Genomic DNA, 15,876 nt, shown 5'->3' with positions numbered 1-15,876 from the left:
TAATTTCATGTATCATGTAAAAATGTCTAATATTTATTTTAGGTTTAGAGTTAACTACTGTGGTGCCTTAGTTACAGATTTTATTTAATAAATGCTGTGTCTGATGGGACGGGGGAGGGGGGTCTGTAGAGCTGAATTTAACTTTAACCCAAAGTTCCAATGCTTTTAGTCAAAGCACACCCTGCAGCTCTCAGAGTGCCCAGCAGAGGGCAGAATGTCCACGTGACATCTAATTATATGAGCATGTCAGTTTTAACCTTGTCATGAAATTTGCAGGCAAATAGATGGAACTAGAAAAGATCATCTTGAGTGAGGTAACCCAGAAGCAGAAAGACGCACATAGTATGTACTCACTTATGAGTGGATATTAGACATAAAATACAGGATACACATACTAAAATCTGTAGTCCTAAAGAAGCTAAACAAGGAGGACCCTAGGGAAGATGATTATCCTCATTCAGAAGGGCAAACAGGATAGACATGGGAAGTAGGAGAAGACAAGGAACAAGACAGGAGCCTTCTACAGAGGACGTCTGAAAGACTCTACCCATCAGGGTATTGAAGGAGACTCATGGTCAAACTTTGGGCAGAGTACAGAGAATCTTATGGAAGAAGGGGGGGGATAGAAAGACCTGGAGTTGACAGGAGCGCCAAAAAGAGACCAACAAAGTAAAAAGATCTGGGTCTACGGAGGCCTGCAGAGACTGATGAATCAACCAAAGACCCTGCAAGGAGAGATCTTAGACCTCCGGAACAGATGTAACCCAGGGACAGCTCAGTCTCTATGGGGATCATTTAGTAAGGGGAACAGGAACAGTCACTGACATGAGCTTGGTTGCCTGCTCTTTGATCACCTCCCCTTGACAAGTTGGCCTTACTAGGCCACAGAGAAATAGCATTCAGACAGTCCTGATGAGACCTGATAGTCTAGAGTCAGATCGTAGGGGAGGAGGACCTCCCCTATCAGTGGACTAGTGGAGGGACAAAGTGGGACAATAAGAAAAGTGGGTGGGAACAGGACGAGATGAGGGAGGGAGCCACAGCCAGTATATAAAGCCAATAAATTATAATAAATAATTAGTAAGAAAATAAAGATAAAAGAACAGGTGCAATAATTTTAAGCTTAAAGAATGTGATAAATATAATTTGAAATATTAAAAAATGAGCTAGTGGTGATATTCTATAATACAAAGACTGACTTTCCCTCACCTCAATATCTGAGCAAATGGGCTCCCAAAGTAGCTATGGTCAGTATATATTACACCCCTTTTCCTAATTGCCACAGCAAGCCATTGGGTCTTCAACTGTCAAGTCAGAGCCATGACCTGGGTCCAGGAACACATATCATCTGTGTCAATAACCTGGGAAAATGGGCACCTTGCTGATTCTAGAATATTTTAAAATATTAACACAAAGAAACGCTTGGCATGAATTTGAGAGAAAGAGAGAGCAAGAGGGAGTACATGGGAAGTGCTACAGGGAGTAAGGGAAGGAGGCAGAGGCAGGTGAATCTCTGTGAGTTCAATGCCAGCCTGGTCTACAAGGCCAGTCCAGTACAGCCAAGGCCACACAGAGAAACCCTGTCTCAGAAAGCCAAATATATATATAAATACATATATATATATATTTATAATTTAAAAACATTTACTTGCAGAAACATATTCTGTTGTTAGATGAATGGGATCCAAAGTTTCTAAAAACAGAACTTTAAGACTTGAAAGCATTTTCAAGAGTTAATCCTTAATAATAGTAAGGGCTGAGATAGGAAAACTAAAGCATGTCTTTGCCATTTCCATCTTTGTCGTCTGCTCTGTAGACCATGCACTTGTTCATGAGAGAAACTGGTCATTAAATACAATGAAAACAGACTCAGTATACTAGTTTTTCATTTGGGGACTTTTGAAGCTTCATTCAGTTTCATACAGAAAATCTACAGCTCCAGGTGGAAATTTATGCTGTCCTAGTTCAGAAAGTGGAACAGCGCAGTCTCACGGCGACTGACAGCAGCAATGAGACTGTGCAAGTCTGTGGCCAAATAGAACCTGGTGTCATTCATGTGAGGCAGTTTCAAACGTTTTTGCATGCCATCTCATCCTCCTGAACGTGTCAATATAAACAAAAATTTAAGTCCACTCAAAGGGGCCGAATAAATGAGCCATGGATTTTAATCACACACAAGCCGAGGCCTTAGGACAAAGGACCTCAGTGGCTTTTGACAGGACTAAAACAGTCTTTGGGGGCTGTTTGTGGTGTCACATGCCTGTGATGCAAGCGATGGGGAAGTGGAGGCAGATTAGAAAGTGTCTAGTCTGGCTTACTAGTGAATCCTGGTCCAATTTGACCTCAATAAGGGGACCCTGTCTTTAAAAGGGAATAAATAAATATTACTTGAACCATCCATTTAAGCGTGAGTAGTATGGGTGCTTTTGTTTAAAGGTGAAAAGGAGGGAACTGTGAACTGAGGAAAAGTCACCCTCTCTGGCATCGGATGGCACTGGGTGCCAGCTTGAGGACAGTCAAACCCCAACTGTGGGCACTGAATTTACAGACACTGTGGAGAGCGGACTCTCAAGGGCCAGCTGGTAGGTGGCCATGTACACTTAAAGATCTGAATTGGAAGAAATTACTTATGGAATTTACTGGAGTACAAGAGGGAACAGCAGAGGGGAGGGGGAGAATAAACTCAAAAAACAGGTTGGCATCTGGCTCTTCTCTGCTGGAGAGCCCACGTCTGAGCGCTAAGCCTTAAGTGTTCCTTCCTGTTGGCATGGGAAAAGATTGGGGTGGGAAAGATCACTAAAAAATGCAATACTTTGCTGAAAAGAAGAAAACTGCCTCAGGCAATCAGTTCATAGTTTGAAATAAATATGTACAGGTTAGGAGATGGGGTCACCTTAATTTGCAGCCACAGCCAGCAGGGCAACTGTGGAGACGTGAGCACAGTAGATACAGAAGCCACTGTGAAAGAGAATTGTAAATGCAACTGGCATCCCTTGGGGAGTCTAGAAGCCTCCACTCTTTAAGAAGGTCACTCACCCACTAGTTCACTCGCCAGTAAGCACTTCCTTGCCCATTTAGTTATATGTCAAGTACTAGACCAAGAGAGGGCAAACCCCTTCTCTTAGTGAGCTCCGCATCTACCACGGGAAGAGGGTCAAATAAGGAGATAAACAGACATGCCGGACCTGTAACAGAAGAGGCACAGTCAGCAAATCAGCGCTGTCTTTGAGCCTCGTCTCCCCCCCCCCCTTAGTCACAAAGGAATAAGTTTGTTGTCTCTCTTATGAAGCACTGCACAGGATGGTTCTTGTCTTGCTAGTGAGATTAGTTCTACAAAGTAACGGGTTTTATTACAACTAGTTTCCACTGTACTCACCCTTTCTTGAGCTTCATCCTGGACAGCTCTGAAATCCCCTCCCACAGTATAAATGTTCTCACCTCCACCCATCCACAGGAAATCCTTTAAACTAGTCTTCCAGAGTTCCCTAGTTTGCCTACTCACTTGCAGCTGGCAATTCAAACCCCACAGAGTTTCTGTTCCATCTGTTGAAAACAATTATGTACTAGAAAATACCTATAACACCTAAGGAGAACTATATTTGATAACAACTAAAAAGTCGAAGAATCTAGGAGGAGGGGTAGTTTGCAGGAAAGCATCCAATTGCAGCTGCTAAAACCACGTTAGGCTCCAGTGTAGTCCAGACAGCTCTACGTGCTTCCAGAGAGCCCATGATGTTAAAACCACCGTCACAACAATTCTCACATTGTTTCCTCTTCCTCCATCATTATCTCTTTTTTATACAATGGAGTTCTTCCAAGAGGATACGCATCTCAAGACAATGCTGTTCAAACGGTGGAAGGGAGACTTCAGATGTGTGGAAGGAGGAAGAGGTAACTCAGGAAAGGCTGTAGAGTACACGATCAAAGTACACAACAGGACATTGTCATGAAGCCTGCAACGAATACACAACAGTAAAAAAAAAAAAAAAAAAAAAAAAAAAGAGAGAAAAAGAAAAAGAAAAATCTGGTGTTAGAGAAATGGAACAGTGGTTAAGCGCACTGACTGCTCTTGCCAAAGATCTAGGTTCAGTTCCTAGCATTCATATCAGGCAGCTCAGAACACCCGTAATTCCAGTTCCAGGGGATCTGACATCCTCTGGCCTCAGTGGGCACTGGCCCGCATGTGATGTACACACACACACTCTCTCTCTCTCTCTCTGACACACACACACAAATACATATGCATAAAATAATTATAAATATTAGAAAAATAAAAAAACTGTCAGTAAATGCAGCGAGTATCTTCTTATGCCTCTATACTAAGAGTTCCAGTTTTGCCTTATATTGAATATTCATCTATATAATCTGTACATACAAAAGATTTGTGAGACCCTTAATAATTTTAAGAATGAAAGACACGGTGAGAATGAAAAATTTTAAGGATCAGTAACTTAGTGGATAAATCCTAGTTGAAATGATATGCACACCTACTCAAATATTATATAAAGGAAGTAGACAACAGGGTTCATGAAAAGTGATTGTATTTTGTTCAGTGTTTTATCTTCATAATCAAACATTAGCACCAAGGACATAGACAGCATTCAAATGTTTCATAAAATGATAAATTCATGTATCCAAATATATATTCATATATAAGGCTTTGCTGATTGACTTATCTGAGATTGCATAGAGTAGGAGTTGCAAACCCGAAGCTCCTGTCTTCTTTTCCTGTGCTTCATTCCTTGGTGCCACAGCACTTTCGGTTAAGTTTTGTCTTGTAATGTATGACAGTCAGCTGTCCTCGAGGTGGGTCCTACTTTCTCATGATGTGGTTTGAGCACTCTGCAGGCTTTGGTTTGACTGTGAGAATAACCACCAGAGAGCACTGCTAAACATGGTCTGAAGGGAATGGTGAGCAGCCAGCTAAAACACAGCTTGCTGAGTGTTTTCTCAGAACAATTGAATTTTTCCTGAAGCATCCTTACACAAATTCCTAACCTCTTCCTCTAATTTTGGACCTCATCATTAAAGTTTTTTCAGGTGAGTAGTTCCCAGGATCTGGAAGGAGTAAAATCATAAACTGTTTTGGCAGATACGTTTTATACTCTCCAATGTGTTAGGAGATAATTCATGGGGGTTTGAATAGAGGTCAGAGATGTGTGCTTGCTACCTTACTGATGAGGACAAAAAATTCCAGGCTGGGGGTTATGCTTGCCTCCTACCTTCTGATCCCCAAAAGAGACTCCTTTCAAAGGGTAGTACAAGACCACCAAGCTGAGAGCCCAAGTTCTCATGGGCAGGTGGAAGAACTTCTTGTCTCTTCACTCATCCCAGTGTTCTACCTCTCTGCCTCCACTGTGAGAGCAGCCTGCAGTCTCGGGCCACAGTACAGAGTGTCCATGTCACCCTTCCCTGTGTCGGGAAGCTGGCAACTGCCACCACCAGAGAAGAAACAGATGTTCTTGAAACAGCCTAAATGCTTCTTAACCTGAGCATTGAGGTATTAATTAGCTGCTCTCAGTATACCAACGCTGCCAACACTGAATTCACAAGCGCTGTTCCTAAAGAATGTGCAGAAAAGGTAGGCCATGGATACCCTCACTGTTCGTCTTCTGATGTATGTACTGCCGTGTGTGTGTGTGTGTGTGTGTGTGTGTGTGTGTGTGTGTGTGTTTCTGTGGACAGGCGCCACACTCGACAGACAGCCTTCATTCATTACCACTGAATTCACAGAAGTAACAAACTCAGGCCTGAGTGGTTTACCTAACATGTGTTTTCTCGGGAGGAATGTTTTCTTTCTATGAGACATACCAGCACTCTCAAAAATGGTTAGGAACTATTACGTAAAAGGTGCTGCTGTTTTAACCCCTTTAAAGTCCTAGGTTGAGTGCAGTTCAGTGTACACAGAATGTTGCTCACCTCCCTACCATCATTCGGATGTTTTCTGCTCCTAAGCTGTGACTCCTGTGACTCCAGACTCCTGTGCTTGAAGATGCTGCCCCGGAATTTTAGTGCTGTTATCAGGAAGCCGCAGACAGTGAAGACAGTGAAGACACAGAAAAGTAAATAACATGGCAGTAAATAGGCCAAAAAAAAAAAAAAGGCACTTGTTCAGTGTGAGAGCTGAGCGAAGGGCGGGCCTGCGCTGTCCAGCCTCAGTGGGAATCTGTACAGCCGGCAGAAGCTTCTGCCATTGTCTATTACTTTGCTGCTTAACGGACGGCAATGGGTAACTGAAAAGCACCGAGAGCATTAACCTTTAGAGATGAAGTAGGTAAGCAGACAAATTGAAGAAACTGGATCTGCAAATAAGGAGAAGCAACTATATGGCAATGACAATTTTGGTTTGCTTCTTCCAGGTAATACAAATAAATGCATGGATGTGAGCTGTGGCCAGGGCCTGGCAGGGTGCCCTGAGAGATGGCACCTCTTCCTTAGCCTGAAGCACTTACAGATAATTTGAAGCAAAGGGCATGAAACAGAGAGCAAGCACTGCTGTTCTAGGTATTAATTACCTACAAAAAGGACTCCACTTAGCTATTTACATTGCTAAATTATGTGCTTCAAACCCCTACAAGGAAACTAAAGATAATAGAAATGAAGTACTGTCTCATCTTTGTTAGAGTTAGAAGAGGCAACACTGAGATTTGAACTCAGGATTATCAGACTCCACAGTGTGAGCTCATCACAGCAGTACAGTTAAAAGACAGGATGGTTTTACACAGAAGAATACAGCAGCATGTGCTATGATAATTATAGCATCACAAGGAATTTTATACTGAGAAATTAATTTCCCAGTCAAATCTGGCTTTGTGAACCTGCTCTAATATTGTCTTGTACAAACCGGACCCAAACACCTCAGGGCATCTGGTTTGCGTCTGGTTTTCCTGAATCTTTAATGATGGGCAAATCCAGGGCATTATGGAAGGCCACCTTTTTTCCTCAAGAGATATAAATGCCTCTTAAGAATCTGATGAAAATGCATTAACTTTTCAGGCTATTGAGTTGCATTTTAGTGCACCGAGGCAGTAAATGGGTGTACACTGTGCGAGATGGTGGTGACCTAAAAATAAATATTTGATACAAGCCACTATATTCTCTTGGGGTAGAGGGGGTAATGGATTAAAACTCTAAAGGCTCCTCGGCTTCCCACAAAGCACGAGGTAATTTGTAGCTTGGAAATGTTCTCTGTTCTACTGCTGCATTTTTCAGCTCTTTAGTAGTTCACCCGTTCTATCCTGTGGCTCCTGTTGCCAAGGGTGAGAGTTTGATCCCTATAGAGGCCACTTAAATTCAGAAAACAAAAAGCACTATTCTCTGCCTCAGACTCTAACCCAGATCCCTGCCAGGTGTCTGCCCTCTGGTCAAAATGAGACACTGGCAAAGGGGTGCTAACCTATGACAGTACTGCCACACAACAAAGGGCACCCTCTACATGTTACTTTCCCTTTGTGTGCTCCCAGGATCTGACATAATTCACAGAGAACACAGATTGCACTTTTACTCTCAGCAGTAGAAGTCTGAGTCAAATTGAAACAATCTCCAGTGCAGCTTACAAACCTCACTCTCTACTGATTCTATTACTGGTCTTCCAGCTGACATTATCCTGTTGGTAATGAATGACAAAGAAACACTCATGATTTAATCTGTATCTTTGTGATACAAAAATATCAATACTAATTGCTGGAATCAAGCACAGTTTTCATGTCAGTAAAAGGCATTAGGCTATCAAAAATAAGTTTGTGTACACTGAAACATAATAATACTGGTTTTTTAATATGAACTAACAAATAAGCCATGAAAACAAGCTTCTCGAATTACTGATGCAACTTTTTACCAAGGTCACAAGCTTAGTTTTTCTTTTAATTTAGTCATCTCTTCCTAATTATTACTTCTCTATTTACTCAGCACTTGCTGAAATTTTTTACCTCAAACATTTGATTTAATAACAAAATAGAACTCCAGCTTTTAAAGGATTAACATTTTATATTTTAAACATGAAGTCTAAATTAAAATTTGTTAACTTAAACTACAACAAGAGTTTTACAGAGATTAATAAGCTTAAGTATAGTTTATATTATTACACAAACTTTAATTCATCAAACATCACATATATCTTTCATGATTTGGGGATTTATTTCATTTATGAAGTAGTCAAATGAATCAGCTTGCCCTCGACTGTAACAAAATCCTGCTTGGTGACTTGTGACAGACGGGTTTTAACCTCTGACAGCGAGATTCATTGTGCAGCAGGAGCCAATCATAGATCCTGACGACACTTGTCTCATCTGAGTTGGAATATAAAAAGCCACTTGGAATACAGTATACAGGACTCACTGGCATGGCAGGTTGTCTTTCAGACACGCACTAAGATTTTGCTTGGCATTACTCAAAAGCAAAAGGAAGAAATAAGAACAAGGGAAAAAAGACTGTGCTGATTTTAAAATGATGCAAAAACTGCAGATGTATGTTTATATTTACCTGTTTATGCTGATTGCTGCTGGCCCAGTGGATCTAAATGAGGGCAGTGAGCGAGAAGAAAATGTAGAAAAAGAGGGGCTGTGTAATGCATGTGCGTGGAGACAAAACACGAGGTACTCCAGAATAGAAGCCATAAAAATCCAAATCCTCAGTAAACTCCGCCTGGAAACAGCTCCTAACATCAGCAAAGATGCTATCAGACAACTTCTGCCCAGAGCGCCTCCGCTCCGGGAGCTGATCGATCAGTACGACGTCCAGAGAGACGACAGCAGCGACGGCTCTTTGGAAGATGACGATTATCACGCCACCACGGAAACAATCATTACCATGCCTACGGAGTGTAAGTAGCTGTTAGAGTGTATCAACAGTTCTGCTGACTGCTGTCCTAGTGTTTATGAGAAACAGATCTATTTTCAGGCTTTTAACAAGCTGTTGGCTTGTATGTAAGTAGGGGAGAAAAGAGATTTTTTTTTCTTCAAGATTTCCTGAGAAACATACCAACAGTGAAATCTGCCTTTCTTGTTATCCTGTTGTGCCAAATAGTTCAATGTTAGCGTGCTGGCCCAGCTTTAATAGTATTTAATTATATATGGAAAATGTAGAATGCTTGTGTGTGCAGAACCTAAGATTACTAAAGCAAGGACTGTAAGATTCTAGAAGCAATGTTAAAACATGACATTTACAACTACATTTGTTTGTCTAAAACATGCATTAGTTTTTCTCCCCCACTAACACTGAAGGAAGAAATTTTCTTGGTGTTTATTCGAACACTGTTCCAAACTTAAGAGTGCTTTCTGTTATTTAAAACTGTCATAGGGCTTTTATGCTCTTTACAAATTAGAATATTTAACTGTGAAAGCTGTTGCACTGAAGAGTTAAAGAAGTTAAATATTCAGTGCATTCACAAGAGCAATGATGAAGCAGATATAGCAAAATAATACTCATGACCTAGTATCAGAAAATGCTCAGGAAATAAGCATTATAATCGGGCAGTTTGCCATGAGTGCTGCTGTGCTCCTGGTTTACAAGTGCCTGGCCGGCTACTTCCAGGCAGGAACAGAGACTGACACCGTTCTGAAGGATATTATTCTTTATGAGGGGGAGGCCTGCTACCTAGAACTACAGCATTGCTTCTGGGAGATAAACATTTCAGGCAGCTCCCTTCTCAGTTCTCTCAAAAGGAAGACAGGTAGCTTGACACAGCCAGCAGGACAAGAAAGCTTGCTGGGCCATGTGTCTGAGATCTTGCTTTAATACCATGCTTTAAACACTTAAAACCAGACATGACACGCTTTCCAAGCAGCCCTTTACTAAGTAATCAGGTTACGATACAGCAAATAATTTTCATTTATGACCCTTGGATCAAACAGCTCAGGAGAAGGCCTCCCTTACTTACATGCGGCTTGGAAAACTCAAAAGAAAGCAATTGCTAGTGCTGAACTTGCAGCGAGAGGCTGCTCCAAGGCTTTCTGACTTTTGAGGGAGCTTGAACATGACATCTGAGTTTTTGTGTTAGTTACTGGCTTTGTGTTGTTCTTTTGAAGGCTATTCCAGAGCCCAAGTGTCACAGAGGCATTAAATTGTTATTTCTGAGGCTTGGTTAAATTGCTCCCGGTCTCTCGTCCTCAGGTAATTGAGGCCTGGGGGAAGGGTTCCTTCCTCCAGACTGACTGCTGCAGCTGCTCAGTGAGTGTAACTACTCAGATTCCCAAAGAATTCTAAGTGGATGTTCCTCCGCAGTGTCTCCTGTTCTCTCTAATCATCATCACTCGCAACTCTCATATGCTGTTCATTCCTTCATAGCGTATCCCTCAGAACATAATTCTGTGGAAGAGGAGTAGATTCCTGATAAACAGGGGAAAACACAGATATCTAGAAATTCTGAGAAGTTGGAGCAGTTATTTCCTCTGACATTTCTTCTGAATCATGAATGAAGTTCCACATCAGATTTATTTTAAAAGACCACATATGTACTCACTACCCCAACAGCCACCACGAAGGAGTGATTTTATTCATGTTTTGATAGGACCTAATGTCTGTCATTCTTTTCTTATTCCTTTGTAGCGGACTTTCTAACACAAGTGGATGGAAAGCCTAAATGCTGCTTTTTTAAGTTTAGCTCTAAAATACAGTACAACAAAGTAGTGAAAGCCCAGCTGTGGATACATCTAAGACCCGTCAAGACCCCCACAACAGTGTTCGTGCAAATCCTGAGACTCATCAAACCCATGAAAGACGGTACAAGGTATACTGGAATCCGATCTCTGAAACTTGACATGAGCCCAGGCACTGGCATTTGGCAGAGTATTGATGTGAAGACAGTGTTGCAAAACTGGCTCAAACAGCCTGAATCCAACTTAGGCATTGAAATCAAAGCTGTGGATGAGAGTGGGCATGATCTTGCTGTAACCTTCCCAGGACCGGGTGAAGACGGGCTGGTAAGTGAGAACTGAAAATAACATCCAAACAACCGTGCTACATTTTTATTCCTGATATGAATGAGAATAGTAAAAAAAATAACTACTATTTTCTGTACTCATAAGCCAGACAAAGTATCTTACTCCAAAGCTAGGTCTGTAACCAAAACGGTAGGTGCCAGTCTCATGTCCCATGAGGCACTCCTTGATGCTCTAACTTTGCATTGAGACTGACAAACAATTGCATCATGGTTCTAAATTTCATAAGGAGTTCCTGACTGGGAATGAATATAACATCCTTTTCATTGTAGGACATATAATATATGCATAAAACTCTGAAATCTCCATGTAACTTTGCAGATGCTACTATCTAGCCAATAAATTTAAACTTTTTCTCTCCCATTTCATTTGCTTCTTTAAACCATTTTTGCATTGAAAAATGTTGGCTTCACATAAAGTAAAAATTATTAGAATTCTAATTAAATGTCTTTTATGTATAGATATACTTAATTTAATATATTTTACTCAACACCTCCTGATCAATCTGTTTAGTACTTACAGAATGTGGAAGCCATGGTATGCGTATAGATTATTTTGTGGAACGTTGCCAATAAAACTGTCATTTCTAACACAGCTAACCTTTGCAGCCTAGCTTAGTTCTGAACCCCTTTAAGTACACTTGTACAAGAATCTACTTAGGAACTGCCAATTAATAAACTAACAAGTCAATGATATGACAGGCCTCATACACTATAAAAATTAATAAAGATATTTGAATACCCCCATAATCTAAGTTACTATTGTGTCTTACTAGAATTTTTTACTTCTGCTTTTAACCTTAATATGAAAATATTTTTATTTTCATAATTTACACCAAATATAGTACTTATAAATAATAAACATGATCATCTTTTGATTGATCTTGGAAATATGTAGTCTGGAAATCAGATCTGTAGTAAGTTAAATATTGTTTGAAGTACTATAATTTCCTCAATGATGTATTTTCTTTATATCTACTACTTAAACATATGCTACACTATTCAAGTGATGTTCTCTTTGAAAATACTGAGGTTGTTTTCATGATATAAGATAAATTTCTATCAACTCTTTAAGAATGTTCTCTTTTAAAGACAGTATTTTAGTTATCAGTGCCGCTAATGCTTTAGGTTTTAATTATTTAAAAGGTGGCTAATATGATATTCCTTAGAGTTTTCCCTCTAAAAGGAAATGGTCTCAAATGCACTGGAAGACTGAGGCTGTCACAATTCAAGCAAATTCTCCTCTTCCTCCTCCTCCTCCTCCTTCTCCTCCTCCTCCTCCTTCTCCTCCTCCTCCTCCTCCTCCTCCTCCTCCTCCTCCTCCTCCTCCTCCTCCTCCTCCTCCTTCTCCTCCCCTTCTTTCTCCTCCTCTTCCTGCTGCTGTTGTTGCTGCTGCTGCTGCTTCTGTGGCCCTGACGATCAAACCTTGCACATGAAGAGCAAACCCTCTTGCACTAGCTACATTTCCACCCAGCTCATCACTTCTTACGAATTTCCTCTTTGCTCCTTTAGGGACTTTCTTTCAATTCAATGTATATACAACTACTTTTGTCATCCCAATCCCCCCCCCCCTGTAATCCATAGCTCAGCAGTAGCTGTTCTGCTTTGCCTTTAATAACCACATTTCTTTGAGAAAAGACCTAGGGAAGAGAGATCAGCTGAGTACCCACGCTTCCAAGAGTCATCCAAGACACCTGCAGCTGCTGTGTAACCAACCACGATGAAAAGAGGATGTCCATTCCTCTTAGCCTCCCGCCCACCCTTTCTTCTCTTTCATCTTACACATATTCTCAAAGCGTCAGTGATGCTATTATGTGCTATTATGTCTATGAAATACTATGAAAAGAAACAATATGTTAAAAGCACAGAGTGAATGACCACAGGAAAATGTCTGCTGCTGTTCTATTCTTTGAGGCCATAAAAGGAAAAATGAAGCCTAGTGTGAATAAAAATTCTTTAACATTGCACTTCTTTTAAAAATAGCATAAAATAATTTTTTTTTCTAATAATGATTTTTAAGGAAGGAAGTATTGCAGGCTCTATTAATACAATTGCTCTTTCCTTTTCACACAGAATCCCTTTTTAGAGGTCAAAGTAACAGACACACCCAAAAGGTCCCGGAGAGACTTTGGTCTTGACTGTGATGAACACTCCACAGAGTCCCGGTGCTGCCGTTACCCCCTCACGGTGGATTTTGAAGCCTTTGGATGGGATTGGATTATTGCACCCAAAAGATATAAGGCCAATTACTGCTCTGGAGAGTGTGAATTTGTGTTTTTACAAAAATATCCTCATACTCATCTTGTGCACCAAGCAAACCCCAGAGGCTCAGCAGGCCCTTGCTGCACTCCTACAAAAATGTCTCCCATTAACATGCTATATTTTAATGGCAAAGAACAAATAATCTATGGGAAAATTCCAGCCATGGTAGTAGACCGGTGCGGGTGCTCATGAGCTTTGCATTAAGTTCAAAACTTCCTCCATCATGGAAGGTCTTCCCCTCAATTTCGAAACTGTGAATTTATGTACCACAAGCTGTAGGCCTTGAGTATGCTATATTAACTTAAGCACAAGCTACAGTGTATGAACTAAAAGAGAGAGTATATGCAGTGGTTGGCATTTAACCATCAACATAAACCGTATGATAGGATGTTTTATGATTTCCAGAGTTTTTGAACTAGAAGGAGATTATATTTATGTGCATATATATATATATATCACAACTACAATCTAGGCAAGGAAATGAAGGCATTTCTTCTTCTGGGCTGCTGAATTAAAGGGGTATGATTAAAGGTAAAATCTTATTTCTTGACAGTTTTACTTAATATTTACAGAACAAACTATTGGTAGCCTTGGTAAAGTGCAGGATTGTTGTAATTTAAAAACATTCATGTACATTTATATTTGTATTGTATACTTGGTATTTAATTCCACAGAATAGGAATGGTACCTCATACATACGTTTCCATCCCTATAATTATTGGACAATCCATGCCAATGGTGCTAGTGCAATTGGCTGAATGGCTATTACCTGCTTTCTCACACAGAACAAGCTCCCTCCTTCAGGCGCATCTGCACGCAGCACTAAGTGTAGAATGCATTTCCTTAAAAAAAAAGAGTTTTTTTCTAGAGGTCAACTTTCAATTCTCTAGCACAATGGGGGAAACTGCACTATCGTAAAAACCAGCCACATACTATTCATTTCTATCAAAATCACAGCCTACCTTTGTCACATTGCAGTTTTGTGGTAAGATAATGGAAATGGCTGATTCTATCAATATTGTATAAAAGACTCTGAAACAATGGCATTTATATAATATGTATACAATATTGTTTTGTAAATAAGTGTCTCCTTTTATATTTACTTTGGTATATTTTTACACTAATGAAATTTCAAGTCATTAAGGTGCAAAGACATGTCACGTATCACCTAAAAGTGACTGCTTCTATTTCAAAGTGAATTAGCCAATTTAATAGTGGTCTTAAAACTCTGTATGTTAAGGTTAGATGGTTATATTACAATCATTTTATATTTTTTATAATATCAGCATTCATTTATGGATTCATGCTGGCTGTATTTGTGAAGTTTCAGTGGCTTCCTATCATCGAATTCAAATCTCAATGCCACACTACTTTAAATATTGTAAGCATTACCAAACAACATAATGATTAACTCCAGTATCTAAAGAAAAACCAATATGGTGTCTCAATAAGAACAGCTACTTTATTTTATAATTTAACAATGAATATGTTTCTGCATTTATTTACTTCAATTTTGTAAATTGGAATTTTCTTAATAAATGTATTGTACTTATAGCTAAATGAAATTATTTCTTATATAAAATGTGTAGAAATTATAACTTATATTAAAGTGTTTTCACATTTTTGAAAGGCATCCCAGTTTTATGTTATAATGATTAATTGTGGGTTTTTTACTTTATTACAAAAGCTTAATGGCTTAGTACAAAAGTTTGATTTAGGAACTTAAGACATGTTTACTCTAGTTCTGAGTGAAATTCCCAATGAATTTGCTTTGTATATACAAAAGCAAAGACTAAGTGTCTTCTGTTCCATTTCTGTTTCTTGACCTAAAATCTATTTCCTAGTCTCGATTTCAAATGCATTGCAGTTGACAGTGTACTAGGTTACAGCTTCCACTGAAGCCTTCCTCCCGAGCACTTACTGAGACTGGCGCATCTTTCTGAGCACTTTGGGCACAAATCTTTAATTTAAATAACAGAGTGACTTTAAGTTACCTAGAAACCCTTGTGTCCCACTGTGCAGGAGTATGTCTGAAGCAATCGTTTCTCTTATCTTCATCAGTTTAAGCTTTTGGCCATGCAGTTAAGGTTAATAGTGAAGTGATTAAGATTTTATTGTGCTACTATTTCTGAGTGAATAATTCATAGTTAACACATACAATTTTAATAATTTCTATATGTATCTTAATGCATAAGAAATAGAAATCCAGGTTCCAGCACATTATACTTGCTTTATCATTCATCCTAATGAAATTATTAAAATTGTGACGTGATAAAATCCATTAAAAATAATCAAAGGTCCATTTTCAAAAGCATAAGTCATGATAACTACCAATTTGATGACTAGGAAATCAAACTTTAAGTGGTTAGAGACCAGTGGGGGTTTGCCTGGAATGTGACATAAGTTGAAATCTCATTTACATGTCTATTGAGATCTAAGATACATCGTGTAAAACATCAAACAAAAATGGCACTTATTTTCTTCATCCTTGAATGAAGGGGGTTGTCAAGCAATAAAAATGGTATTGAATTTAGTTTATTTGTATCTAGATGGGATTTTGCAATATCTTTGGGAAAAGTATATTAGAATGGATGGCCAATTTATCTTTGTCACCCCTTAAAACTCTAACTAGGTAGAATATTGAAATGTAATCTATCACTTTACATATCAAATCTTCA

The 15,876-nt window shown here is 39.5% G+C and overlaps 1 protein-coding gene across 1 annotated transcript; it reads left to right on the top strand.

The window, feature by feature from the left end:
* Nucleotides 1-8,200: 8,200 nt before the first annotated feature.
* On the top strand, nt 8,201-15,590 carry Mstn (myostatin). The gene is made up of 3 exons (XM_021644116.2): nt 8,201-8,821; nt 10,546-10,919; nt 13,010-15,590. Exons 1-3 carry the CDS (start codon nt 8,446-8,448, stop codon nt 13,388-13,390), a joined length of 1,131 nt encoding a protein of 376 aa, XP_021499791.1. The 5' UTR covers nt 8,201-8,445; the 3' UTR covers nt 13,391-15,590.
* Nucleotides 15,591-15,876: the final 286 nt, after the last annotated feature.

The sequence above is a fragment of the Meriones unguiculatus genome, chromosome 15 (assembly GCF_030254825.1).
Source record: "Meriones unguiculatus strain TT.TT164.6M chromosome 15, Bangor_MerUng_6.1, whole genome shotgun sequence".
Classification (NCBI taxonomy): Eukaryota; Metazoa; Chordata; class Mammalia; order Rodentia; family Muridae; genus Meriones; species Meriones unguiculatus.
The sequence above is the reverse complement of the archived record's forward strand: the minus strand, read 5'-3'. Positions and strand labels throughout refer to the sequence as shown.